Source organism: Balaenoptera musculus, chromosome 5, assembly GCF_009873245.2.
Source record: "Balaenoptera musculus isolate JJ_BM4_2016_0621 chromosome 5, mBalMus1.pri.v3, whole genome shotgun sequence".
NCBI lineage: Eukaryota > Metazoa > Chordata > Mammalia > Artiodactyla > Balaenopteridae > Balaenoptera > Balaenoptera musculus.
The window spans coordinates 139,199,332-139,225,676 of NC_045789.1; the positions used below are offsets into that span (position 1 = coordinate 139,199,332).

Consider the following 26,345-nt stretch of genomic DNA (forward strand, 5'->3'; position numbering starts at 1 on the left):
AGGTTCTCAGGCCCCCAGACACGTAGGGCCTAAAAGCGGTTCTTTATTACAGTAATGCTGGTATTCGGAAGAGCACTGCCCACCCGCACCCGCAGGACTGTTTCTTCTTGCGGGGCGGGGCCGCTGCGCCCTGGTCCGCACTCCAGCCGCCACTCACATAGCCCCTCCGGTCTTGGTCTTCACCTCCCGAGGAGGAGCCTGAGGCACGGGAGGGAGGTGCCCGCCCGGGGAGGCAGGACCAGCCTCACCCCAGCCAGGGGTGACCCGTGGGACACCCAGACGACCCCTTGGCCTTGCTCTCGGACCCTAGGGGCGTGCGCTGCCCGGTCCTCCCCGCCTCAGCTCTGCAGGACTCCTGGAATGCCCCCCTCCCCCACGCTGCCGGGCTCTCGTGCCCACCTGCTCTCCCGCCCTCCAGCCATTCCACCCGGTCCTCTGAGCCGCACCTGGTTGGGGCGTCCCTGCTGGGGCCCTGGGTAGGCCGTCTCTCCCCCCAGCCTCAGTGCTCAGCTCTGCAAAGCGGGTCCCAGGGGCAGGGGCAGCTGTGCAAGCCATGAGGTGATGCAGGGAGCCTTTATGGACACGAGGCGTCTGCTTCCTAGAACGCCTGGAGATGTTGCGGCGCCGCGGTCAGCCCCGGTGCGGTGGACCTGGAGTACGGCTGGAACCTGGCGTCTGTGGGCCGGGTGGGGAGGGGACAGGGGTCACATGGCCCGGAGGCCCCTGCATGGAGCCCCCAAACCCGAGGGCGTTTGTTGTCACCGCCATGATGGCTCCGCATCTAAGAGAAACCAGGAGGGAGCAGGCGCCCCAGAGCGGAGGGGGGAGGGGGCAGGAATATGAGGGAGGGGCTCCCGGAAGGGAGGCCTGGGAGGCGTCTCCGGGATGAGGCGCCCCAGCCCCGCCGCTCTTCTGCCCTCCGGTCCCACCTCTGGCTGTACAGTCTTCTCAGGCGCCGTGGGGGGGCCGTGCTCAGCGCCCGCTGTCGTGGGTTCCGGAAGCCCGCACGCTCCGGGCGCCGAGGACACGCGGGTGGGGCCTCCCTGACGCCCTCTGCCGCCCGCAGTGCCTGGCCGCCGGCTCCATCATCATGAACCGCGAGCTGGAGAGCATGGCCATGCGGCCGCTGGCCAAGGAGCTGACCCGCAGCCTGGAGGACGTGCGCGGCGCCCTCCGCGACCAGGCGCTGCGGGACCTCAACACCTACACGGGAAGATGCGGGGAGGCGCTCAGGCACTTCGACGTGCTGTTCGCCGGAGTTCGAGCTGAGGTGACCGAGGAACCCTAATCCTGTGCCCCGTGGGGAGGGCTGGGGGCGGGCCAGCTCCGCCGGGCTCTGCGCTGCAGCTGGGAAACTCCGCGGAGGGAGGCGCGGGCTGGTTACGGGCCGCCGCGGGGGGGCGGGGGCATACGGCGTAGGGGGGGGGGCAGAGGCGACCGAGGGACGCAGGGGACGCAGGGTCCCGCCCAGCACCTCGCCGCTGGTGGTCCCTGCGGGTGAAGGTCACGGTCAGCACAATGCCCCCGCCCCACAGCACGTCTTGTGCCCGGACGTGGGACGCGGCAGGAGCCAGGAGGAAGTGGTGGCCGCTCGGGGGCCTGCTGGGGCCCCCAGCTCCGTGGGGTGAGGGGGGCGCCTCTCCAGCGCAGCGGGTCTGCCCTCCCGACCCCCACTAGCTCCCTGGGGCGTGCCTGTCCCCGCCCGCGGCAGAGGACATGGCGTAGTCCTTGGGGCCCTCACGGGACGGGCTCTGGAGGACCCGGGACTGCGGGGAGGGGCCTGCGCCGTGTCCACAGACACGGAGACGCTGGAGGTAGATGAGGAGCAGGACCCCAAAGCCCGTCCACGGTGGCCCGGTTAATGAAAGCTGTCCGTCCTGTGCCGTGTGGGCCCCAGAAGGAAGTCAGGCATTCCAGCTGGTTCTCTAGGGAGTGGGCACCACAAGTGAGCTTTATAGCTTCGGCCGGCTCTGTCTGCTCCACATCTTTCCAACTGAGCTTTCGTAACAAGAAAAACTAGTTAGTGACAGAAAAATGTTCTCACCTGGGGAGTGGGTGGAGCCCCCTGGCCCTGCTCTGCGTGGGGGCCCAGGGGTTGTCCGTCCGCCCTAAACAGGGTCATTCACTCCCTCGAGGCTGGGGACCGTCGCGGCAGTGGGCAGTGGCGGTTCCAGGATGGGCAGGGCTGTGGGACCCAAGGAGGCGCTGGTTGAGGCCTGACCCTGGGAGGAGCTTTGGCTCAAAATATAAACGGTGATGCTGGGGGTGTGTGTTTATGAAGCTGCTGAGATGCGGCCGGGCTGCAGTTGGAGGGACCTCATTTGGTTGTCAGTTAAGACACCCTCGGTTCCGGGAGACACCAGGTGGCCCTCACTCCCTTCTCTCTGTTTGCAGCTACGTGTCGGCCATGGTGCCCGTGAAGTCCCCCCGGGAGTACTACGTGCAGCAGGAGGTCATCGTGCTGTTCTGTGAGACGGTGGAGAGGTGAGGCCACCCGGGAATGGCGGGGCCCGGCTCCTCCTGCTGCCCGGGGCCTGGCGAGGGCTGCACCTGGACAGGGGCACCATGTGCGTGTGCCACGGGGCCTCCACACACACACCTGTTCCTCAGCCCCGGCGTCCCCTTTCTCTGGGCCCACACCCTGCAGGTGGAGCTCACATGGTTGGGAAGGGCTCCATGCTCACCTCCTCTCCTCCCTCACCTCCTCACCTCCCTCACCTCCCTCACCTCCCTCACACCTCACCTCCCTCACACCTCACCTCCCTCACCTCCCACACCTCCCTCACCTCCTCACTCCTCACCTCCCTCACCTCCCTCACTGCCCTCACCTCCTCACTCCTCACCTCCTCACCTCCTCACTCCTCACCTCCCTCACCCCCCTCACCTCCCTCACTCCTCACCTCCCTCACCTCCCTCACTCCTCACCTCCTCACTCCTCACCTCCCTCACCTCCCTCACTCCTTACCTCCCTCACCTCCCTCACCTCCCTCACTCCTCACCTCCCTCACTCCTCACCTCCCTCACCTCCCTCACCTCCCTACTCCTCACCTCCCTCACCTCCCTCACCTCCCTGACTCCTCACCTCCCTCACTCCTCACCTCCTCACTCTTCACCTCCCTCACTCCTCACCTCCCTCACCTCCTTCACCTCCCTACTCCTCACCTCCCTCACCTCCCTCACCTCCCTCACCTCCTCACTCCTCACCTTCCTCACCTCCCTCACCTCCCTGACTCTCACCGCCTCACTCCTCACACGTCCTCACTCCGCACCTCCTCACTCCCTCACCTCTTCACTCCTCACCTCCCTCACCTCCCTCACTCCTCACCTCCCTCACCTTCTCACCTCCCTCACCTCCCTCACCTCCTCACCTCAACTCCTCCACTCCTCACCTCCCCATCTCCTCACCTCTTCCTCTGCTCATCTCCTCACATTTTTACCTCCTCACTCCCCACCTCCTCCTTTCCTTTCCTCCACTCCTCTTCCCTACAGGCCAGGATGGAACCCTTGCTGAGCTGGGTTTTGGGGGTGAATCATCAGTATTCTCATCATGGCTTGTATGGGGCGTGTAGGGTCAGATTTGAGGTCAGATTTTCTGAATAGACTTTGGGACTAAGACTTAACCTAGAATGTTCCTTATATGTGATTTGTGCTTCAGTAGTAGGTAAATTTTGAAGCTGTCTAATATCACATCGTAAGTTTGTTAATGTTAAAGACGGATTTTTCACTGTTCTATGTTGAGAGATATTTCAAATCATCCAAGAATAAGATGACAGGAAATACCTTTTATTTAGAACATGATGATGCCAGCAGCGCTTGCTCACGCATGTAGAGAAAGCGTCCCGTATGCCTGCGAGAGAGAAGAAATCCAGGAGAGCAATTCGGGTTTCTTGGTGGCGTTAAATGGTTCAGAGCAGCGTTCCTGCTCCACGTTTATTCTTGCCGCTTTGGACGCCGGACAGCATAGCTGTCCTCACCAGCTCCCCTCGGCGAGCACTTCTCACTCACCCCTGCTTCTTCCGTCAGCGGTGGGGTCGGGAAGTGGGAAGATGGGGGAGGCCGAGCGTCAGCCGCCTGCGCCGGACCTTGCAGAGCGGGGCTCGTCCAGCAGCTGGCCGCCGGGCGTGGACGTGGGTGAGGGTTGCGCGGCTGCCTTCCCCTCCCCCGTCTGGCCGTGGGTCGCCCCTGCTCACTCTCTCCCTCCCCTGCCAGGGCCCTGGACTTCGGGTACCTGACCCAGGACATGATCGACGACTATGAGCCAGCCCTCATGTTCACCATCCCCAGGTTGGCCATCGTGTGGTGAGTGTCCCCCTGCCCGGGATGGTCGTCTCTCAGAAACCTGGCAGGATTGTCGGGTCCGTGGTGCCAGGCCCCTCTGGGTGGTGGTAAGTGGTACTCGTACCCCGAAGTGGCTGCTCAGCCGCCCCAGAGCAGCTGCCAGGCAGTCCTGCCCTTGTCCCAGCAGCCCAGGAGCCAGGTGTTCCGAGTGCCTCCCACTCAGCCAGCCTAGACGGTGCGGGGCGGGTGAGCACGACAGCCACGTGCGCTCCCAGCCCTGGGAGGAGGCCCCCACGCTCAGGCACAGGGGGCCCAGCAGGGGCTGTGGGAGCGGCTTTGTAGAGACGCGAGGCGAGGTGCCCTGGTCCCCGCAGGAGGATGTGTTGGGCATGTTTGGAGGATTCCGGGCTTGCAGGGAGGTGGAGCCTGTTGGGTGAGGGGCAGGTGGGCGGCGCCGGCCTTGCGATGGGGTGGGAGCACGGCTGCTGAGAGCAGGGGGGCGCTGGGTTAGGCCTCTGGGGTCTGTGGCCTCAAAGGTGTCACGGCAGCACGTGGGGTCGGTCATCAAGCACGCTTGATGGGAAGTGCTTGGTCATGTGCTGAGCGTTGCGGAGCCTCTCAGAGCCAAGGTCAGAGCCCAGCTGTTCTGGGCTTGGTCCGCTACTGCTCAGCCGCACCTGGACTCCCAGAGACCGCCTTCCCTCCCGCCAGGTGAGGGAGCGTGGGGCGGGTGGGCCCGGGGGCCCAGGGGGGCAGCTAGGCAGGGAGCCGGCTGTAGGTGTGGATGTCAGTGGACTGGCCTGGGGGGCGTGGGGTGGACACAGAGGCACAGGCCTGGGGAGGCCTCGCTGCGGGGGAGCACCTCCTGCAGCAGGTCCGTGGGGCGGTGGCAGCGCTGCAGGATGGGCCAGCCTCTGGGACAGAGGGGCGTCCCTGGGCCACAGGGAGCTGGACGAGTCGTGTGCCGCATGCAGGAGGGGTGGGGAGCAGGCCGGGCAGACGACCCTTGGCCGGGCCAGAAGCGTCTTCCACTGCCCGGGACTGTGGAGGTGTAATGGCAGGGAGCTTGACGTGCCGTGAAGCGCAGAGAGGACTTGGCGATGAGGGCCCGGGGGGGCGGGCAGGCGGGGTGGGGCTTCCAGTGCCCAGCGTTGCGGGGAAGCCTGAGCGGCCGCCTCTGGGGTGCAGGGTCAGCGCCCCGCACTTGCGTCTTCCCTTGGGCTTGGGGACCAGCCTGGCCCCCACCTCGCTCTTCCTGGCCTCACTGTGCTCCAGAGCTGCCTTCCCTCTGGGAGGTCTCTGCAGTGGTCTTGGGAGGAGCCAGAACCTTTCCAGAACCTCCCGTCACTTTCCACTGTCTTAGAGGGAACCTGTTCTAAATCTCAGGGGAGGGCTAGAGACTCTTAGACAGCACGCCTGTCTTAAGGTAAAAGCGAGGACGTTGAACAGAAACACGTGTCTCTGGGTTTCCGTGCTCGAGTCCGTGGTGTGTGCTCAGCTCTTTGCAGCCCAAGGCTAGGGTGTGCAGGATGGTGTTGTCCGGCCTCGCCATGCTCACCGAGCTGGCCTTCCGAGGCCACTTCTCCCTGAGTGGGGTCACTGGGCCCTCTCTGCTGACCTCAGGCCACCTTCTGACACCTGAACTTGTCTGGGTCCTTGTCCTGGGAGTGCCCTGGGCGGGGCCTTTTTCCTGTCGGGCACCTCCTGGAGGCCTTGCGTGGGGTCCTCTCCAGGTTAGGCTGGAGGGAGGCCTGGAAGCGGAGCCGCGGGACCTCCGAGGTCATGAGGGGAGGCTCTGAGTCACAGTGAGCAGAGGCTGGGTCTGAAGTTGAAGTGGAGGGGGAGCAGGAGCCCAGAGTCTGGGGGGGGCTTCACGGCGGCCACTGAGAAGCCCTCAGGCCCCCTAGAACCCGCAGCCCCCCATCAGAAGCAGGTCTCTAACCTCGGAGCCAGGCTGTGGGTCTGAGGGTCTGAGGAGCGCCAGGCTTAACCAGAAGGAGCGGGGAGAGCTGGCTTGTAAGCAGCTGGTCCTAGAGCCAGCCACCCCCTTCGGGGACGCTCACAGGGTCCCTGCGGGACCCACGGTGCAGCCACCCGGCTCCCTCTCTCGATTCCTCATTGCCCACAGTGGCCACTGCTGCCCAGCTTGGGGCCCAGGACTCACTCTTTCCTGGATTCACCTGTGAGCACGTATTAAGCGCCTACTGCATGCCGGCTCTGTGCTTGTCCCCAGAGATAAGGGGATGACCGTGAGGGAGGCGCACACGTACACAAGACAGGCAGTTGCCATGGAGTATTCTGGATGCTGGGATGCGGTTGGGGGGTTTGGTGCAGGGACCCTCTGGGGTGGATCTCTTCTCCTCGGCCAGCGAAGGTTCCCCTCCAGTCCCCTGGCCCACCTGCTTCTTGGCAGCCGAGGGCTCGGGCCTTCCTGTGGCTCCAGCCCGTGGGAGCAAAGGCGAGTGTGGACAATGCCCCCTGCCCTGCCCCCCGCAATCTCAGGGTCCCCTCCAACCTTCTCTCCCTGCCTCACCGGCAGCCCACTCGTTCCCTGGTGCTCACCACTTCCTGCACAGGGTGTTCACATGTTTCCTCCCAGGAGATTACTTTTAAGCCATGTTATTGAGATAAAATTCACATAGCATATGACTCACCCATTTGAAGTGTACAATTCAGTGGTTCTTAGTCAATTTGCAGAGTTGTGCAACCGTCACCACTAATTTCAGGACATTGTCATCACTGAAAAGGTACCGCTTACCCCTCAGCCATCACCTCCACCCTGTAATCCCATCTCTCTGTAGATTTGCCTGTTCGGGATATTTCATGTAAATAGGATTTGGGTGACTTTTGTGTCTCCCCCACGGGCCTATAAGTGTCACGGGGCTGGGGTGCTCACCCGCATTCACTCACATGTCCTTAGTGCCTGGCAGGTGGTAGTACGGTGAATTTTCACAGAATTTTGTTGTGCTGATCTGACAGGGCACAAATATGAATTTGTAAAGTTTTTCCCTGAAGTTTTACTTTTCATCATAAAAATTTGATGGGGGTGGTATAGATCCAGAATTAAGGGATTGATTAAAAATGATACTCTAGCTATTTAAACAACATTAAGGATGAATCTCAAATGTCAGAGAAGAATTCCTAGTGTATCAAGTACAAAAATCGTCACCAAACAGTGTGTCTCTACTAGATTTCTGAACATGATAGGTATAAGTTTTGTAACAGAAATCAAAGCAATAAATGTTACTTTTTTATTGTGATAAAATATGCATGACATAAAACTGACCATTTTAACCCTTTCTGAATGTGCACAATGGCATTAAGTACATTCACATCGTGCAACCGTGTGTGTGTGTGTGAGCACGTGCATGTGCGCATGTGTGTTGGTTGCGTTTCTCTGGAGAACTCTGACCAACACACACGTGAATCTTTCTCTTTTCTTTTTCTTCTTATTTTTAAATTAATTTTTATTGGAGTATAGCTGATTTACAATGCTGTTAGTGTCAGGTGTGCAGCAAAGTGAATCAGTTACACATATACATACATCCACTCTTTTCTAGGTTCTTTTCCCATATAGGTCATCACGGAGTATTGAGTAGAGTTCCCTGTGCTCTACAGTAGGTCCTTATTAGTTATCTATTTTATATATAGTAGTGTGTATGTGAGGAGGTGAATCTTTGTCTTCTGAGATTTGGTGGTGGATTCTTAGATTTGACACCAAAAGTGTGAGCAACAAATTTTTAAAAATAATACATTGGACTTTATCAAAATTAAAACTCTGTGCATCAAAGGACACTACCAAGAAAGTGAAAGACACCTAAAGAGTGGGGGTGGGGCGGGCCCTCCCTCCATGCCGGGCGCGCTCCCCCGGCCCACGTGAGCTGGACCTGGGCCGACCCCTCACCATCCCCCGCATTATGCCGGGGCACCCCCAGGCCCAGCCACGTGCCTGCCAGGCTCCACTGTGGGGCTGCCTTGCATGCACGCGGGCTGTGTGGGCTGAGAGGGCGCGATGCCCGGGTCACCAGCCCTCTGGGGCTGAAGCTCTCCCTCTGATGGCTTGTTTCCAGGCCTGGTTCCCCCCATCTCCCCTCCCCACCCCCGCCCGTTGCATCAGCACCCGGGCCAGCTGGACACTGAACAGGTGTCTGCTGAGCTCCTCCTGGGACACAAAGGCCAGCCTCACCCTTGTCCTCAGGGGTGCCCCGTCATGGGGACGCAGAAACGTGGCCGCTCCACCACCTCCTCTCTGCCCATCCTGGCAGTTGGCGGCACTTCCCGGGAGGGAACCCTGGGTGCTTGGGCGCGTGGGAGCACCACTGGACAGAGCCGTGGGGACGGCCTAGGTCCCCCGATCCCCCATCGGAGGGGGTGGGCACGGTGGCTTTAGGGGTCTGTGCACAGAGCTCTCCTGCTGAATGGATTCTTTTCTGGGGCTCACAGCTCCATGAGGCCGTGCTGGGCAGGAGGGCCCCTGCTTGCTCACTGGGGGGCAGCCCAGGCCTCCCCAGGACCCAGGAGAGGGGACAGGGTCCCTCCCTGCCCCCTTCGCTGCTTTCTGAAAGAGGAGATGGCCAGGATTCCCCAAACTCGCCTTTCTTCTGCCTGTTTTCACTCTGCCTTTGTGCTGAGACCACCGCATTTACCCACCAAGTTAAGGCTCTGTCTTGGGAAATCGTCCCTCAAACACGGTTAGTTGAACCATGACCGTTAGCTCATGGAAGATCCGTGAAACAGCCCAGAAGGAATGGAGGCCCGGCCATGCCCTCTGCCCTCCGCTGGCTCAGGACACAGGCCCTCCCGCTGCCCGGGCGAGCTGGCCTCTCCTCGGGGCCTGGAGGCCGCTGGTCATGCTGGTCGTGGCCAGGTGTGCCCCAGGGGGGCCTCACAGCCCATGTTTCTCCTGTTTTTAGAAAAAAAGGAGATCTTTTTGCCCATGAAACGGACCTTTTTTTAGGGGAAAAGTCTCCTCATTCAACTTTATCAGTTTTTCTCACTGAACTGGATGTTTTCCAGAACTAGTGGGGGCTCCCAGCTGGATGGGTGACCGGACCCTGAGGCCTGAAATAAGATCCTGTTCATCCTCAGAGACGTGCCGGCGGCTCCTCATTTACACAAACAAGCCCCCGAGGTGCCGACCTGTGCTCCATGGGGCTGCGAGGGGACAGGCCCGTGTTCATGGGTGGACGGTCCCTGGGCACCCGAGAGGCGCAGGAGGCATCCAGAGAAGGGTCCTCAGGGATAGGTCTTCTCTCCGAGAGACGGGTCTGGAATGATGGTCATGCGCCTGGAGATGGGTGGGGCTGTGCCTACGGAGGTGAACACGGGACTCCCCCGCGGAATCGGGGCGCCCGGAGCTGGCATCTGAGCAGAGTCAGACGGGCCGTGGGGCCCAGTCCAGCGAAGGGGGTCCTCTCGAGGCACGGGGACGCCCAGCAGGAGGGTCCATCCTGCCTGAGGGGTGACAGGAGGCTGCTCCAGTCTTGAAGGGTGCCTGACCGTGGGCCAGAGTGCTGGGAGGGGAAGGGGGCTTTGGAGACAGCCTGGAAAGGGTGGGAGTGGCTGGGACACGACATTCACAGCCTGGCGGGGCCGGGAACTGGGAGAGGCTGTGGCCAGTGTGAGTTGGAAAGTCTCGGGCAGCCCCCGGACCTGGGGCTTGTGGACGGAACGAGGGAGAGGTGGGAGAGCTGGGAGGACAGCCTGCAGGGCGCCGTCTGGAAAATCTCGCCCTGTCTGCGCCGTGCTCCTGCAGGACCCACACCCCCAGGGGCCAGCCCTGGGGTCAGGGCTCCACGCTGGTGGGAGGGCTGGGCTGGGCTTCACCTCCAACTCCTGTTTCCCTTTTGGAGTAGATGGTTCCAGGGCCAGTTCTCACAAACCTCTGCATCTGTGGTATATTTAAACACAAATCCAGTATTTCCATTTTCAAGGAGGCAACATATCTTGATGCTGATTTATCTGATTGCAGCTGGGACGTGTGCAGACATATTTTTATCATTATTTTATGATCCCTCAAACAAACGTAGGCTAATCAACTTCGAAAGAGGATAAAATCTGGGTAATAATTTTCACTGCTTTTTTCTAAACTTATTTACGATTCGATCGCAGAGCGGAAGCGTGTGTGGGGTGTGGTCTGGGCTGGCCACGCGGCCGCAGGACTTGACGTCAGGCTGGCTTTGTGTCTTGCATGCAGTGGCCTCGTGGTCTATGCGGATGGACCCCTGAACCTGGACCGCAAGGCAGAGGACATGTCCGAGCTCTTCCGTCCCTTCCACACGTTGCTGCGGAAAATCAGGTTGCGGGGGGCGGTGGGGTGAGGGAGAGAGGGGAGGGGAGGGGAGGGCGGTGTTTACCCCTGAGCCCCCTCCCTTCTGTGACTGGTCCTGGGGGCTGGCAATGACCTCTCTGGACAAGGCTGGTTTTGCTTTGCCTTTACTGGACACCTCCAGGGTGGGTAGCTTGTCCCTGCTGAGCTTTAGAGGGCGGTAAACCTCACACTTCTGTGTGAGCTAATTCTTTACCTTCTGTCCACCTTGGGGGTGCTGGGACCTTGGTCTCTGTCGTCGGCTCCTGGTTTCTACTGTTTGGAGCTCCTTTAACCCCACACCCTTCCTCCCTCACAGAACAAGTTCTTTGTTCTTGGCCAGTAGCGTTAAGACCTTTACGCAAATGTCCGGTCCTAAGACAGCAGCTGCCCTGGCTAATGGCCTGGAAACCAGGCCCTCTTCTGGTTTCTCACAGAAACGTCTCTGTGGCCCTGCAAGACGGATGGGGCCCATCTTACAGGCAAGGTCCTGAAACCGGGGTGGTGTGGGCCAGACCAGGGCCACACAGCCTGCGAGGGGAGGACGTCCCCCTGGGCCAGGCCACGCCCTCCACATTGGCTGGGGCTGGGGCCCAGGTTGGGGGCTGTTACTAGTTCTTTGACTAGTTTAGGGGGTGAAGTGCTCAGTTCTCTTGAGTGACCAGCGGGCGCCCGCATGCCGTGGCTCATCCTGCCCACCCCCCAACCATCCCTGGGTGGCGTTGGCACCATCTGTGCTGTCCTGTGGGCTTGTGACACCTGGCCTGGGTAACCGAACTCTGCCCTGAGGGCCTCCCTTGCCCTTCAGCAGCCGGCCCTCCAGCCAGCACCCCTGACCTCAACCTTCCCTTGAGAAACCTCACATCAAGTTGTGTGGAGCCCTCACTGCTGGTGACCTCTGTGAGCTAACAGGGCCCGGCTCCTGCGGGGATGGGACAGCAGGGGGTTGTGGCCGCGTGTCCTCTGAGCACCTCCCTGGCCCCGTGGTCTCAGATGCCAAGGTCTTTCCTACCACGGTCCCTGGTCCCCGAGAAGCCCCCTTCCCAGGCTGTCGGTCCAGGGCTGACCCCGTGGACCCCTGCCACGCCCTTCCTGGGTCTGGTGGGACTTCCCAGCCCAGGGTGGCTTTCCTCTGCTGGTGCCTGTCCTTTCTGGGGGCCAGAGAGCACAGAAGCCTGCTCCAAACTGCCCTTTGCCCCATCACGAGCCAAATGTGCTCTGAATCCAGTGAGGACTGACCCGGGGGTCCTTGGAGGGTCAGTGGGCTCAGGGTGGGCGAGCCACAGTTGAGTGTCCCTAGCAGGACCTGACCCTGGAACCAGAGGCCGAGGCTCTTGCCCTCTCTGGGTGTCCAGCTGGGAGAGGAGACAAGGAAGGAGGGGAGAGGACGGACGATGCTGGGCCAGGAAGGGAAGCACGTGGCCTGGGCCACGGCTGGGAGTGGCCATGGGGGGAAGGGTGGGCGCAAGGAGGGGAGGGGGGAGGGGGAGATGCCAGATGCTGGGGACTTGGGCAGGGGAAGAGTCCAGAGCGTCAGAGACGCGTGACATACTCAAAAGGCTGACGCACATAACTGGAATCAGAAGGAAGGAATGGAGAAAACGGGCAGAAGCAGTATTCAAAGAGATAATGGCCAAGAATTTTCCAAAATTGAAGAAAAATCTCTGTCCACAGATTCAGGAAACTGTTAAAGAAAACTACAAGCAAGATGAACACAAAACACATCTGGGTATATCACAGTAAAATTGCTGAAAACAAAGAAAAAACCTTAAACACAGCTAGAGGAAAAGGACATATTACTTTGAAAAGAGTGTACATCAACAGCTGTCTTCTCAAAAACAATGGAAGCCAGAAGGCAATGAAATGATATATACTTAAAGTGCTGAAAGCGGGACTTCCCTGGTGGTCCAGCGGTTGGGACTCTGCACTCCCAATGCAGGGGGCCTGGGTTCGATCCCTGGTCAGGGAACTAAGTCCTGCATGCATGCTGCAACTAAAAGATCCTGCATGCCACAACTAAAGATCCCCCATGTCGCAACTAAAGATCCCCTATGCCACAACTAAGAAAAAGATCCCACATGCTGCAATGAAGATGCCACATGTGGCAACAAGGATCCCTCGTGCCACAACCCGGTGCAGCCAAAATAAATAAATAAGTAAATATTAAAAAAAATAATAAAATGCTGAAAGAAAATCGCTGCCAGTCAGGATTTTACAACCAGGAAAAATATCCTTCAGAAATGAAGGTGAAATAGTGGGTTATTCAGAAACACGAAGCTGAAGAAATTTGTTATGAGCAGATTGCACATAAAGAAAAACTAATTGGAATTCTTCCTGCAAAGGAAAAAAATCTCAGATGGGAATGTGGAAGCACAGGAGAGACTTAAGACCCTGATGTGAATGAACATAAATGAATCTGGGCTGTACGAAACAATAGTCTTGTGGAGTTTAAATTATATACATCATAGTTTAACATTTGAAAATCAGTTTTTCTGTATTAATTTTTTAAAAAAGAAAAACCAAATCATTTTGAAAGTTACAGAAAAATAATTTGAAAGATTAATGCCTGTTTTATGATGAAAACATCTCTTAGCAAATTAGAAATAGAAGGGAATTTCCTTAATCTGATAAGAAATACACACACACATATGCACACACATATGAAGTTGGACCCTTACCTAACACCATATAAATATGAATTAACTCAAAATTAATCAAGGACCTAAATGTAAGAGGTAAAACTACAAAACTCTTAGAAGAAAACATAGGACAAAAGCTTCATGAGATTGCATTTTGGCAGTGGTTTCTTGGATGTAACACCAAAGGCACAGGTAACAGAAGAAAAAAGTAGACAAATTGAACTTTGTGAAAATTTCAAAATTTTGTCCATCAAAAAACACTACAATAGAGTAAAAAGGCAACCCATAGAATGGGAGAAAATATCTGCGTATCATATATCTGGTAAGGGGTTAGTATCTAGACTATATAGAGAACTCCTAAAACTCAACAACAAAAAGCCTAACAACCTGATGCAAATGGGCAGAAGACTTGAATAGACATTTCTCCAGAGAAGATATATGAATGGCCAACAGCACGTGAAAAGACCCTCAACATCACGATCGTCAGGGAAACGCAAATCAAAACCACAATGAGATACCACCTCACACCCATGAGGAAGGCTACTATCAAAGAAATAGAAAACAAGTGCTGGGGAGGATATGGAGAAATCGGAACTCTCGTGCACTGTTTGTGGGAATGTAAAATGGTGCAGCTGCTGTGGAGGTTCCTCAAAAAATTAAAAAAGAACTACCATATGATCTGGCAGTTCCTCTTCTGGGTTTATACCGAAAAGAATTGAAAGAAGCATCTTGAAGAGATATTTGTACACTTGTATTCATAGCAGCATCATTCACAATAGCTAAGACATGGAAGCAACTGTTGACGGATGGATGGGTAAGCAAAACATGGTCCAGCCATACACTGGGATATTATTCAGCCTTAAAAAGGAAGGAAATTCTGACGCATGCTGCAATGTGGATGAACTTTGTGGACATGCTAAGTGAAATAAGCCAGTCACAAAAAGACAGATAATGAATGATTCCAATTACATGAGGTCCCTGGAGTCCTCAAAATCATAGAGACAAAAAGCATAACTGTGGTTGCCAGGGGCTGGGAGAGGGGAGAACAGGGATTTATTGTTTCATGAGAACAGAGTTTTAGTTTTACAAGATGAAATTGTTACAGGGGTGGATGGTGGTGATGGCTGCACAACAATATGAATGTACTTAATACCACTGAACTGTCACTTAAAATGGTTAAGATGGTAAATTTTATAAGTATTTTATCACAATAAAAAATTTAAATATCATCTGCAATGGCGTCAATAAATATTAATTAGCATAAATCTGAGATGTCTAAGACCTCCACTGAATGTTACAAAGTGTTTTTTATACAAAATTTTAAAGACCTAAGTAAATAGCTATTCCATATTCAGGGAGTGGAAAACTTTATATTGAGAAGATATCGGTGATTCTCAGATTAATCTATGAATTCAATGCAACCTCAATCAAAATCCCAGGAGGTTTTTTCTTTTGCAGAAATTGACAAACTAATTCTAAAATTCCTATAGAAAGGCAAGGGGCCTAGAATAGCCAAGAAGAAAAAGATTGCTGGAGAAAAAGGACAAAGAAGAAGAATATTATTTATCTGTTCTGCTCTTGATGGTTTTTGGGTAGTTTCCAGACAGTGCTGGTGTGACCAAGCTTGGAACGTATGTGTGCATTTCTGCTGGGTATGCTTCATTAAAAAAATGAGCAGAGCTGGAGACACTTCCTGCCGTATAGCTGTAGTTGCACCGGCAGAGATGTAGTGCACAGGGCGTTCAACGGAACAGAGGGTCTGGAGCGACCAACACATGATTCATGACAGAGGTGACAGAGCAGAACAGTGGAGAATGGTTGGCTTTTTCCAATGAATGGCTGAATCAGTAAATATCCATACAAGGAAAAAGATCCTTAATACACTCATATGAAAACATCAATTCTAGGTAGACTGCAGATACAAACGTGAAAAGTCAAAGAACGTTTTCAGAGGGAAAAATCGAGTACATCTTTGTGATCTTGGAGTAGGCAAAGATTTCTTCAACAGGGCACAAAAGCACTAATCACAGAATAAAATGACATTTTGAACTTTACTGAAATTTAAAACTTCACAGTTTGTCAAAAGACACCATTGAGAGAGTGAAAAGGCCGCAGAGTTGGACACAACATCCAATAAAGAACTCAAATCCACAATACATAAAGAGCTCCTGTCAGTCGGTAAGAAACAGGCAGTTAACCCAATACAAAATGGGCGAAAGTCCTGAACAGGCACTTCAGAGAGGCTGTCTAAGGGTCCATCAGCGTATAAATGGGTGCACGACCTCCTGAATGAGCAGGCTAAAGCAGTTTAAAACCACAACGAGATACCACTGCACGCTCACCAGAGACGACGAAGTGGAAAAGTCCAAGTGCCCATGAGGGTGTGGGGCACGCAGAACTGTCAGCGGACCCTGTGGGCTGTCGGCAGGGACACACCCCTCGCCAGCACTCAGCATGCGCGCTTGCAGAAACGCACCCCATGCTCCCCAGGACAGGGGCTCAAAGCTGTGGGTCCCCGGCAGCCAGGCCCCCTCCGGGGTGGATCAGCTTCAGAGGTGAGCTGTGATGCGTTTCCACCAGGAGACAGAATGATCTACAGCGACCATGAATCTCACCAGAGAGGGCTGTCAGAGCTGGCAAAGGGAAACAGCAGAATATGCGATTAAGGGGAGTTCTCTGGTGGTCCAGGGGTTAGGACTCTGCACTTCGGCTGCCAAGGGTGCGAGTTCAATCCCTGGTCAGGGAACTAAGATCCCACAAGCCGAGCAGCCAAAAAAAAAAAAAAAAAAAAAGCATAGGAAAAATAAAATGTAATTGCACATAAAGGTTTAAAAAAAAAAAGTGTGCAGGGCTTCCCTGGTGGTGCAGTGGTTGAAAATCTGCCTGCCAATGCAGGGGACACGGGTTCGAGCCCTGGTCTGGGAAGATCCCACATGCCGTGGAGCAACTAGGCCCGTGAGCCACAACTACTGAGCCTGCGCGTCTGGAGCCTGTGCCCCACAACAAGAGAGGCCGCGACAGTGAGAGGCCCGCGCACCACGATGAGGAGTGGCCCCCGCTCGCCGCAACTAGAGAAAGCCCTCGCACAGAGGCGAAGACCCAACACAGCCAAAAATAAATAGATAAATAAATAAATTTATAAAAAAAAAACAAAAACAGTTCATTTAAAAAAAAAGTGCAATTAAATTTAGATTTCAGATAAACGCTAATACTTTGTTAGTGTAAATATGTCCCCAGTGGGGGCCATTTGGGACATACTTACTCTAAAAATTATTTGCTGTTTATCTGAAATTCCAGTCTAACTGGGTGTCCTGTGTTTCATCTGGCACCTCTGCACAAACATAGCACTGGCAAACATGCCTGCCACGGAGGAGTGCAGACCACAGATTGCCATCTATCTAGAGAAGGAGAACAGGAGAGACCACCGCTGTGGAAGTCGGGATGGTGGTCACGGCGGGGAGTGACCAGGAAGGCACGTGGGGGGCGCCTGGGAGCCCGGGTAGCGCTGTATTTCTTGATCTGGGTGCTGTTTGCAGGGTGTGTTCAGTGTATGAAGATCCACAGCTGAGCGGTTCTGAGAAGGGCACCTTTGCATGTGTTTCCCCGACTGCACTGGGATGTTGAACCAGGCGCTGAGACCTCAGGCCTGAGCTCTTCCCAGCGGAGAGCAGCACACACCGGCCTGTGGGACCCACCTTGGGCTCATCCCATCATTGTCATTAGAGTCACTGCACCTTGGGGGTCGGTTCAATGCCGCTTCCCCCAGGGAAGGCACCCTGCTGTGCCCTCCTTCTGGTGGGCTCCTTCCTTTGCTGCTGTTGTCATTATTGTACTTCAATCTTCGCTCATAAATATGTTTATTATCTGTCTCTTCCTACGGAACCTGCACAGCAGGGACCATGCCAGTCTTCCTGTGTGTCACCCAGGGCCTGGCACAGAGGCAGTGCTCAGTAATATTTGTTGAAGCAAAGGATGAAAATCTATATATAAACCAATAGATATCTTTTCACTCCTGAAAGTTTTTATTGATTGATTTATTAATCTATAATTTTATTAATTTATTAACATCATTATCACGAAGAATCAGGGCTTTCTTGTTTTCAGCAAGAGAGTTCAGAGTCTCATTTTTAAGGAAGAGCACATTCTGGAGTCACAGTCAGCCACCCACATGGCTGTTGTCCTGACCCGCGGCCCCGGGGACCCCTGGAGACGCACCTCTTTTGGTGGAGGAAGCGACATGGTGGGAGGTTAATTGCAGGTAGTGGACACCATGTTGCTCTTCTGCTGGTGCCGAGCCCACTCGGCCTGGGGGCTGGTGTGGCCTCTGGGACCCACACTCTTCTTTTCTGCCTTGACCCTTGTAGGGATTTGCTGCGGACCCTGACCGAGGAGGAGCTTCACACGCTGGAACGGAACCTCTGTATTTCCCAAGATGTGGAGCTCCCCATCCGGGCGGACACGCCGGTGCCCCCTGCCCTAGAGCCCGCCCTGCCCGCACCCCTCGCCCCGGCGGAGCCCAGGCATGCAGAGGCGGAGCTGGCGTGCTCCATGCAGAATGACGACCAGGAGCTGGAGCAGCTCAGCCGCATGGTGCACAGGGCCGGGGACGTGATGTCCTCCCTCCTGTCCCCGCCCAACGCCTGCCAGCCCCCCGCGCACAGGCCGGGCGCCGAGGGCGGTCCCCTCGGGCAGGCATCCCCGGGCTGCCCGCGGCTGCCGCCGGGCAGCGACGAGGACGAGGGGAGGGTGTTCTTCATGGAGGATGTGGACGGGGCGGCGGAGCCCCCGGGCGGCCGGTCTGGGTGGGCGGGCGACGCCAGGGCCGACCCCCGGGAGAGAGGGCGGGGCGGGGAGAGCCGAGAGGCGGGGGTCAGAGCAGCCGCCGCAGCCGAGCGGGAGGACTTGCGCAGCAGCACGAGCGCGCCCGGCGACGAGACGCGGGCGGGGGGCCCCGGCTCCTGCAGCTGCCTGGACCCCCAGCCGCAGCTGGACGGCTGGGAGGCGAGTGCGGAGGACGCCCAGACGGCCGAGCTGATCGCCCACCGGACGGGGGGCATGAAGCTCTCGGCCACGGTCATCTTCAACCCCAAGTCGCCCACCTCCCTGGACTCTGCCCTCGCCAACCCGGAAGTCCCCGGCAACGGCGTCTCCCCGGGGGAGCCGGCGGCCGCGGGGACGGAGGGCGGCGCCCACAAACTCGGCGCCGCGGCTGCCAACAGCCTGCTGAACTCCTGCGTGTGCTGCAGGGGCTGCGCGGGCAGCAGGGAGGACGCGGCGGAGAGCCTGCGGGGCAAGTGCGGCTCGGGAGGCGCCATCCGCTCCTCTTACGTGGGCTCCGCCAAGGCCTGCGCCAAGGGCTCGGCCGCGGGACTGCTGGAGGCCCGGCCGGCCCCGGCGGCCTTGCCCACGGCGCTGGGCGCCCCGGACCCCCGGCCCTCGGAAGACGCCCCCGGCGGGCAGGAGCCCAAAGCCCCCACTTCCGACAAGTGCCTGGCACACACCTCAGGGCCCCAGGTGGACGCGGCAGACGGGCTGCCTGGAGGGGGCGGCGGAGCGAGTGAGCCAAAGGAGGCTGAGGCCGGGCAGCCCTCGGAGGCCGGGGAGGAGAGTCGGCGTGGAGGGGCGGCCGGGGAGGAGCCCCAGCACCTGTCGGGCTCCAGGTAAGAGCCGCTCTGGCCCCTGGACTCACCTCTAGTCGGTTTAGCTGCTGGTCAGGCCCTCCGGGACCCAGTTGCCACATCCAACCGAGAAGCGTCCCCCGTAGCCCCGACCGCCCCGTTTCTGGCGTGACGGGCACCTTCAGGTGAGTGGGCGCAGCGCCGGGCCCTCGGTTCGCCCCTTCTCACTGCTGTGGTGTGACCGGCGTGTGCGGACCGGCCGGGGCTGGGGCCCAGCACCCACCTGACCGGCGTGGCAGCTCCCATGGGCCGCGGTTAGCCACACAGACCCTCAGCCCTGACCCGGGGGCAGCGGTGGGATCCCGAGACCACCCTGGGGCAGATTCTCGGGCAGTGCTCCCAGGACCCTGTTCTCTCCCCCAGAGGCAGCTGAGCAGGAAGGGGGGGCAGGGCTCTGTGACACCCTGGCTCCTGCACCTCTGACTCACGGCAGCTCTTCCTTCCCCTGCCCCACACCGGGGCTTTATCCTGAATGAAGCAGATTCAACTAGCACTGCCCCGGCGCCCACCACATGCCCCCGGCCCCCATCCTGGACGTGGGAAAGGAGGAGCTGGGCCCAGCCTCGGGGCTTCACCCGCGGCTATTGCACTGTCCTCTCACCAGACCCTGCCTTGCAGACTCCCATCCTGGCTTCACTGTGTCCAAAGGGAGGTGGGAGGATGGGGAGGGGAGGGGGCTCAGCCCGGAGGCTGGACAGGCCCCTGCCCGCAGCTGTGGGAGCTGTGCACAGAGGGGCGGTCGGCAGGGAGGGGCCGTCTGGGTGCAGGGGCAGACGCCTTGCAGGGCTGTGCCGCCGCTGCCGCCTTCTTGCTGCAGCAGCGTGTGGCCGGCTCCCCCAACAGTGGGCAGGGGCTGGCCGGGAGCCCGTGGGGTTCAGGGCCGCTCCTTCTTCTCGAGCTGAACTTGGAGGCTCCGCCGCAGTCTTTTCTGTGTGGGTTCTGTAGGCACTGCCCAGCCCCTCGCAGCCACAAATCTACTTTCTGGCTCCGTGAATTTGCCTGTTCTGGACGTTTCATATAAGTAGAATCACTCATTATGTGACCTTTTGTGGCTGGCTTCTTTTGCTGAGCATCATGTTTTCAAGGTTCACCCACCTTCATGCAGGTGTCGGGACTTCCTTTCTATGGCTGAATAATATTCCACTGTACGGATGGACCACATTTTGTTCATCTGTCGATGGGCGGGTGTGTCGTTTCCACTTTTTGGTTATCATTGAGTAATGCTGTGAACATCTGTGTCCGTCTGTGAACATTTTGTGTGTTTGTGAGTTTTCAGTTCTTTGGGTGTCTCTCTAGGAGAGAATCAGTGCTTCACACGGTGCCTCTACGTTCTGAGGAGCTGTCACGGGCAGTTTTCATTCCCCGGTCATGTGCGAGGCTCCTCTTTCTCCACATCCTCACCAATACTTGTCATCATCTCAGAGTTTTTTTAACAGTTCTTTTGACCTTCGGGCATATCCCACTAGAATATACAGCTGAGTGACTGCTTTCAGCTCACTTGGAATCGTTCTGTTTCTGAGGTCATGCCCAAGCTTTACCCACAGCAGGTTAATTTGTTCCGTTTAGCATGAGCTGTATAGAGATTGCCATTTGCATTTAATTTAATTTTATGATTATGTGAAAAATTTGCATGGTTCCTGGCCAAATCTACAAAATAAGATATACCCAGAGAAATCTGTCTTTCCACCTTGTTCTCCTCCTCTGCTAAAGTTACAGTTTTCCAATTTTTTATAATTTATCCTTCCATTTAAAAAGTAGAAGCAAGGATGTACACACACACACACGGACACACACACATGGGCACACACATACACACACACAGACACTAAAAAGTAGAAGCAAGGATGTACACACACACACGTGGACACACACACACGGACAGACGGGCACACACACACAGGCACACACACGGGCACGTGTTTTCCGCTCCTGTTCTTTGGAAGAGGACCTCGTCCTTCTCTGCCTTGCTTTCCTGACCTTCTAGCCTGAAAGCCTGTGGCCTGTCCATGACAGTTTCTAGAGATGTCCCCGCTGTCAATTGCAGCCACGTGGGACCGCACTGTGTGGCTGGACCACCGCGCAGTCAGGCCCTGCCACCTGCCTTGTGGCTGTTTCCAGTCTTGCTCTTACAGACAGCGCTGCGATGAGCAGCTATTTTTTTTAAAAAATATTTATTAGCCACAACTACTGAGCCTGCGCGTCTGGAGCCTCTGCTCCGCAACAGGAGAGGCCGCGATAGTGAGAGGCCCACGCACCGCGATGAAGAGTGGCCCCCGCTTGCCACAACTAGAGAAAGCCCTCGCACAGAAACGAAGACCCAACACAGCCAAAAATAAATAAATAAATAAAATTTAAAAAAAAAAAAAATTTATTTATTTATTTGGCTGCGTCGGGCCTTAGTTGCAGGATGCGGCATCTTCCTTGCAGCATGCGGAATCTTTCGTTGCGGCGCGTGGGCTTCTCTCTAGTTGTGGCACGTGGGTCCAGAGCGCGCAGGCTTAGTAGTTGCAGCACGCGGGCTTAGTTGCCCCATGGCGTGTGAGATCTTAGCTCCCTTACCAGGGATTGAACCTGCGCCCCCTGCATTTGAAGGTGGATTCTTAACCACTGGACCACCAGGGAAGTCCCAATGAGCAGCTCTTTTTGATGAGGCCGTTTTTTAGGTGCAAGCCCAACATCATAATGTCCAGTGGAATGAATTATTGTCCACAACCTAAAGGGCGGCTTCCTCCCTCAGGGCCTCCAACTCAGTGGCCCAGAGTTGATTGGTAAGTGAATCATTTTCGTACAAGGCTGATATGAAACCATCACAAATTCTTTGACCAGATACATGGACTTTTCAACTTTTGACCTGCCCCCCTTTTCTTGCTCTGTGTCCAGGTGACAGCCAGTGGACACTTACTCTGTCTGGAACCCCCTCCTGCTTTCCTGACGTGTCCCGCCGTGGACACTGCTCATTCACGTCAGGCCGGCAGCTTCCCAGGCCTCCTCTGGCTTAGCACAAACGCAGAAGCTGAGCTGAGAAAAGGAAACAGCCTCCATGGAGGCCTTGGGAGACGCTCCCGTCTCCCAGGGAAGCATTTCCAGAAGGTGCAGAGGGTCTGAGGGTGGCCGTGGGATCAGGGCAGCCAGGCCTTTGGGCCAGGACCGTGGACAGCGGCGCCCGGGGCCCCGCACTGCGCCAGGAGCAGCTGGGAATGAGGTCAGCAGGTGGCGCCCGTGCCCTCCGCGGGCAGCGCAGACATGGGAAGCGTGATCCATTCACGTCCCACGTGGGTTCCTGGGTGGCTGAGCAGGGTGCGCGAGAGGCGGCCCGGCCTTGCAGAACGTGATCTAACACGAATGGAGGGGCGAAAGCAGCCTGTTGAAACAGACAGACAGACGCAGAAGACCAGCCTCACACAGGCAGCAAGTTCACCAGACCTCGGACGGCGAGATCCCTGGCCTTGGTTGGCGTTGTTAGTACCATCGGTGCGCAGCTTCCCATGAACACAGCCAGGCTTGTGTCAGGTGCAGGTGACCCCCTGCCCCTGGCAGACAGAGAGACGGACCCCGGAGAGGCTGGCACCTGCCGTGGCTCGAAGTGCCTGGAGGGACCGGCATCACCCTTGACCTGCCTGAGCGAGAGCCCGTCTGTCTGGTGACGTGCTTGGTCATCACTCGGCCGTGACGAGCCGACATCCTGAGCTGACCATGAGGCCTGCCTGTCCAGCAGGTCCCCCTGTGGTCCCTGCCATGCGCGGGAGGAGGAGTGACCGCACGTGTGGCCCCGTGCGTGAGTCAGACGGGTGCAGCCTCAGACCTCTGTGCCACCTTTGAGTCGGGTGTCATGAAGGGGACGCACCAAGCCATGACCACGAGTCTGCTTTTGGGGCCACGTTCCCCGGGGACGCCCGGAGTGTCACCTCCCACTCAAGCAGCGCACAGCCTCCAGGTGGAAGGACGGGGCTGCCGGGGGGACGGCGCAGGCCGGAGGTGGGTCCTGGAGCAAGGGCCCGGGCGGGAAGAGCCCTGCACGCTCCCCCAGGCCCGGCCTTCAGCCCGCTGCACACAGGCCGGTTCCAGCCATGCTGATGCCCGGGGTGGGGGACGTCGCCCCAGCACAGTCCTGGGCAGAATGTTTCAGAACCAAGTGTCCTTCAGATCTTTTCTTTCTTATCTTTTCAGTGCTGGAAGATTAACCTTTTTTGGGGAAAACTTAGCGTTTTTAAAAGCTTCCTGTTTCTTGCCTAGACTCACCTCATCATCCAGAACTGTCCACACTCTCAAGGCTGGCTGGAGAGCCCACTGGTCTAGAAGACGGAAACTCGCCCCGTCTTGGGTCTGTTTGGTCCTTTCTGTGGACATTTTACTAAAGTGTGTTTCCAACCTTCCTGAAAAAATAACACTGACTCTTGCTTTTTTCTAATTATAATTGTGGTCCCCATTCATTGTAGAAACTTATGAAAACATAAAAAAGAGTAAAAGAAGGAAATAAAAACCATTCCAAATCTGATGAGCAGTTTTATTATTTTTTTCACTGAATATTATTTAATGATCATTTATCTGCAAAATTCATTAAAACACAGCATTCGTAGGACTTAACGCTCACTTGCTGTACGTTTTCCCATTTCCGTACTTTGTCGATTAGCCTTGTGGTCCCTCTCCTTACGGTTTTGTGTCTGTCTCTTGGAATCCACCCTTCGGAGTAGAGTCGCCCCAGCGAAGGCATGACCCTTGCCGTCACACTCCCTTCTTCCCGCCTGGGCAGCGCTGGCTGCACTGACTCATCTGGGAGGCAAAGTGGAGTCGCTGCTCTGCTTTGTGTTTCTCTGGTGATCGGTGTCCCTGGGCATTTCCTCCTGATTCTTCTGCAAATTGACTCTGCCTGTCTTTTGCCTGTTTTCCAGTTGGGTTTTCGTGTCTTTCTTGCTGACTTGGAAATGTTCCTTCTGCCTGGTGTCTTTGTTGAAGGTAGCTTTCCCCAATTTGTTATTTGCTCTTTGGTCTTATTTGTTGACATCTTCTGATTTACAGATGTCTTCAATTTTGTTTTGTGTAATTAAATTCATGAGCATTCTAGAGACTCGGGTCCTCTGCCTCTCTTTTCCTCCAGTCGGTCTGCGGTGCCGTTCCTCCCACCCCAAGGCCGGGTGACATTCCCCTCACTGCCTCCTGGTGTCCCAGGGTCTCCTTCTTTGCCGTTAACTCTGCTCTGCCCTGGTGCGTAGTGAGAGGCCCAGGCCGGCTTGCCTTCTGAGGCTGTCTCCGCCCGCTGGAGGGGGCCAGGGGGCCAGGGCCGACGGCCATCGTGACACATGGGCAGGCCCACCCCGGGCCCTGGCTCAGGGCTCAGGAACCGTCACCACTTGTGCCACCGGCGGGCTTGGCCTGCTCTGTGTTACTCAGCTCCGCGGCTGGTGGTGCCTTTGCCTCCCCACTAGGGGGCCTCCCTGGCTGTCAGTTTGGTTAGAATGATAGGAATCTGGAAGGGCACAGGCCTCTGAGCTTCTGCCCTTAGACTGGTGACCTGTGCCCCGAGCACTGGTGACACGTGCTCCTTCCTTGCTGAGTGTGGTGGTAGTGGCAAAGAGTGGACCTTGGGGACATCTCCTCGAGGGGACTTTCTGACACGCCGTGCTTCCTCGCCTGCCTGGGGGGTGGCCCTGGAGCATGTGTTCCTGCCCCGTGAACGCAGCGGGAGGGGGTCCAGGGGAGGAAGGGCGCCCGTGGGCTGGCGGCCCCTTGAGGAGGAGCCAAGAGGCCTCTTGTTAGCGAGTAACTCCATTCCTTGTTGCTCCCCCGCGTCTCACCCACCCTGCTCCGTACTCACCGCTGCTGTTCGGGCTGTTACTTGCCTCGTCTGTTGCTGTTACCAGTCCTGAGCCGCCTCCCTGCCCCATCACCGGTCTCACTGCTTCCCGGCCCCTCCTCCACTTCCTCACTCCCCACGGGGTGCGGGCAGGTGGGGGTGGCCGCTGGACAGGGAGGTCGCAGACGTCGCGGCGGAGCTTAGTCCTGGGCTGACAGCTCTGTGCTTCGCTGACTGTGCTCTTTGCCCGCCTGGCTCCGACTCCAGGGAACGCCCTGCCTTCCTGCTAGCCGCGGCCCTCCGGTGCTTCCACCCAGGCTCCACTGCCCTTTGCCGGGGTGGGGACCCCAGGGACCTGGGGACGCCCTGGGTCCAGCCCTGAGCAGCTGGGGCTACAGAGAGGAGGCCACATCCTCTGTTCCTTGGAGCAGGGCTCCAGCCCCCCACGGCCACTGACTGCTTCCCCGTACGGAGAGGGCTGCTGGAGGTCCTCCTGGGCCCCTCCAGGCTGCACCGCGAGTGCCTGTGGACGTCAGCCCGGCCTTGCTGCCCAGCCGGGGGAGGGCCGGATGCAGCTGGCACGGCTGAGCCTCCTCGAGCAGCATGTGGTGAGCGGGTCTCTGTCACGGGGAAACCTTCCCAGAGGCCCAGGGCTGCACTTCTGACCTGCTCTGTCCACGCTCCACTGAATCCACTTTCCCTCCAGCAGATGGAGCAGGGGCCGGTCAGCCCCTGCCCTGTCCCAGGGCCACTGCTGTCCACCAGCCGCCATGGCCTGGAAGGATGTGCCTCCTTTTCCAGTGTACGATCAACACGCACAGCCTCTGGTGCTGGCCGTCAGGACCGGGGAGGGGGGTGTCCTGGGGTGCGCGTCCTGAGCTGGCACCCCCGAGGGTGAGGGGTGTGAACCAAGACATGGGAGTGACGGGGACAGGGCACTGCCTGGACTGACCGCTCAGTGAGCCGAGACTCAGGAGCTGCTGCCTGGCCCCGCCTGCCCCGTTGCTGGGGGCTACTGGGGGCTCCGCAGGGGACCACCTCCGGCATGCGGTGACAGGGTTGGGCTGGATCTAACCCTAACCCCTTCCTGGTGGCTGTGTGACCCTGGGCACCAGCTCCTGCCCCACCCCCGCCCCCGCCCGGTGCCCAGTTCCCGCCCCATCGGGGTGGACACATTGCGGCTGTGTCGCCAGAGCCTCCCTGGGGCTGGGCAGTGGGCACAAGCCGTTGTCCCCGTGGCAGGTGTCCCGGCTGCCGCACGGAGCCCCGGGGTCTCCCACCCACGTCCTGCCCCTGGAAGGAAAAACGAGAATGATTGAGCGGTTTAAAAATAGAGGAGAACTTGGAATTAATGAGACGCTTGAAAAACAGATTAGGCCTAATGACTGTCATCAGATCGACCGTTCACAAGTGACTGGGCTCCCGCAGGGTGAGAGAGAAGCCAGGCTGAGTACCAGCTTGGGGTCAGAGGGCAGGGCTGGGTCTGGGGATCCTGGGAGGGGTGCTGCCCTCCTCCTAGACGGGCCTCCCCAGCGTCTGGAGTCTTTCTGACTAACTCACAGCTGGGTGTTGAGCGCTGTGTTCTGGGCCAGGAGGAGGGCTTGGCGGGGCAGCGGCCACAGTTTCGGGGGGGAGCGGGTGCAGGGGCACTG

General features: G+C 57.3%; 1 protein-coding gene across 1 annotated transcript in view; it reads left to right on the forward strand.

Annotated features, from left to right (window-relative positions):
* The window catches only part of ZFYVE28 (zinc finger FYVE-type containing 28), a 114,726-nt gene that overhangs the window by 63,746 nt on the left and 24,635 nt on the right, over nucleotides 1-26,345 (forward strand). The window contains 6 exon segments of the mRNA XM_036853994.1: nucleotides 1,067-1,255; nucleotides 1,257-1,270; nucleotides 2,395-2,484; nucleotides 4,210-4,299; nucleotides 10,475-10,576; nucleotides 17,589-18,884. Coding sequence (XP_036709889.1) covers nucleotides 1,067-1,255; nucleotides 1,257-1,270; nucleotides 2,395-2,484; nucleotides 4,210-4,299; nucleotides 10,475-10,576; nucleotides 17,589-18,884 — 1,781 coding nt within the window.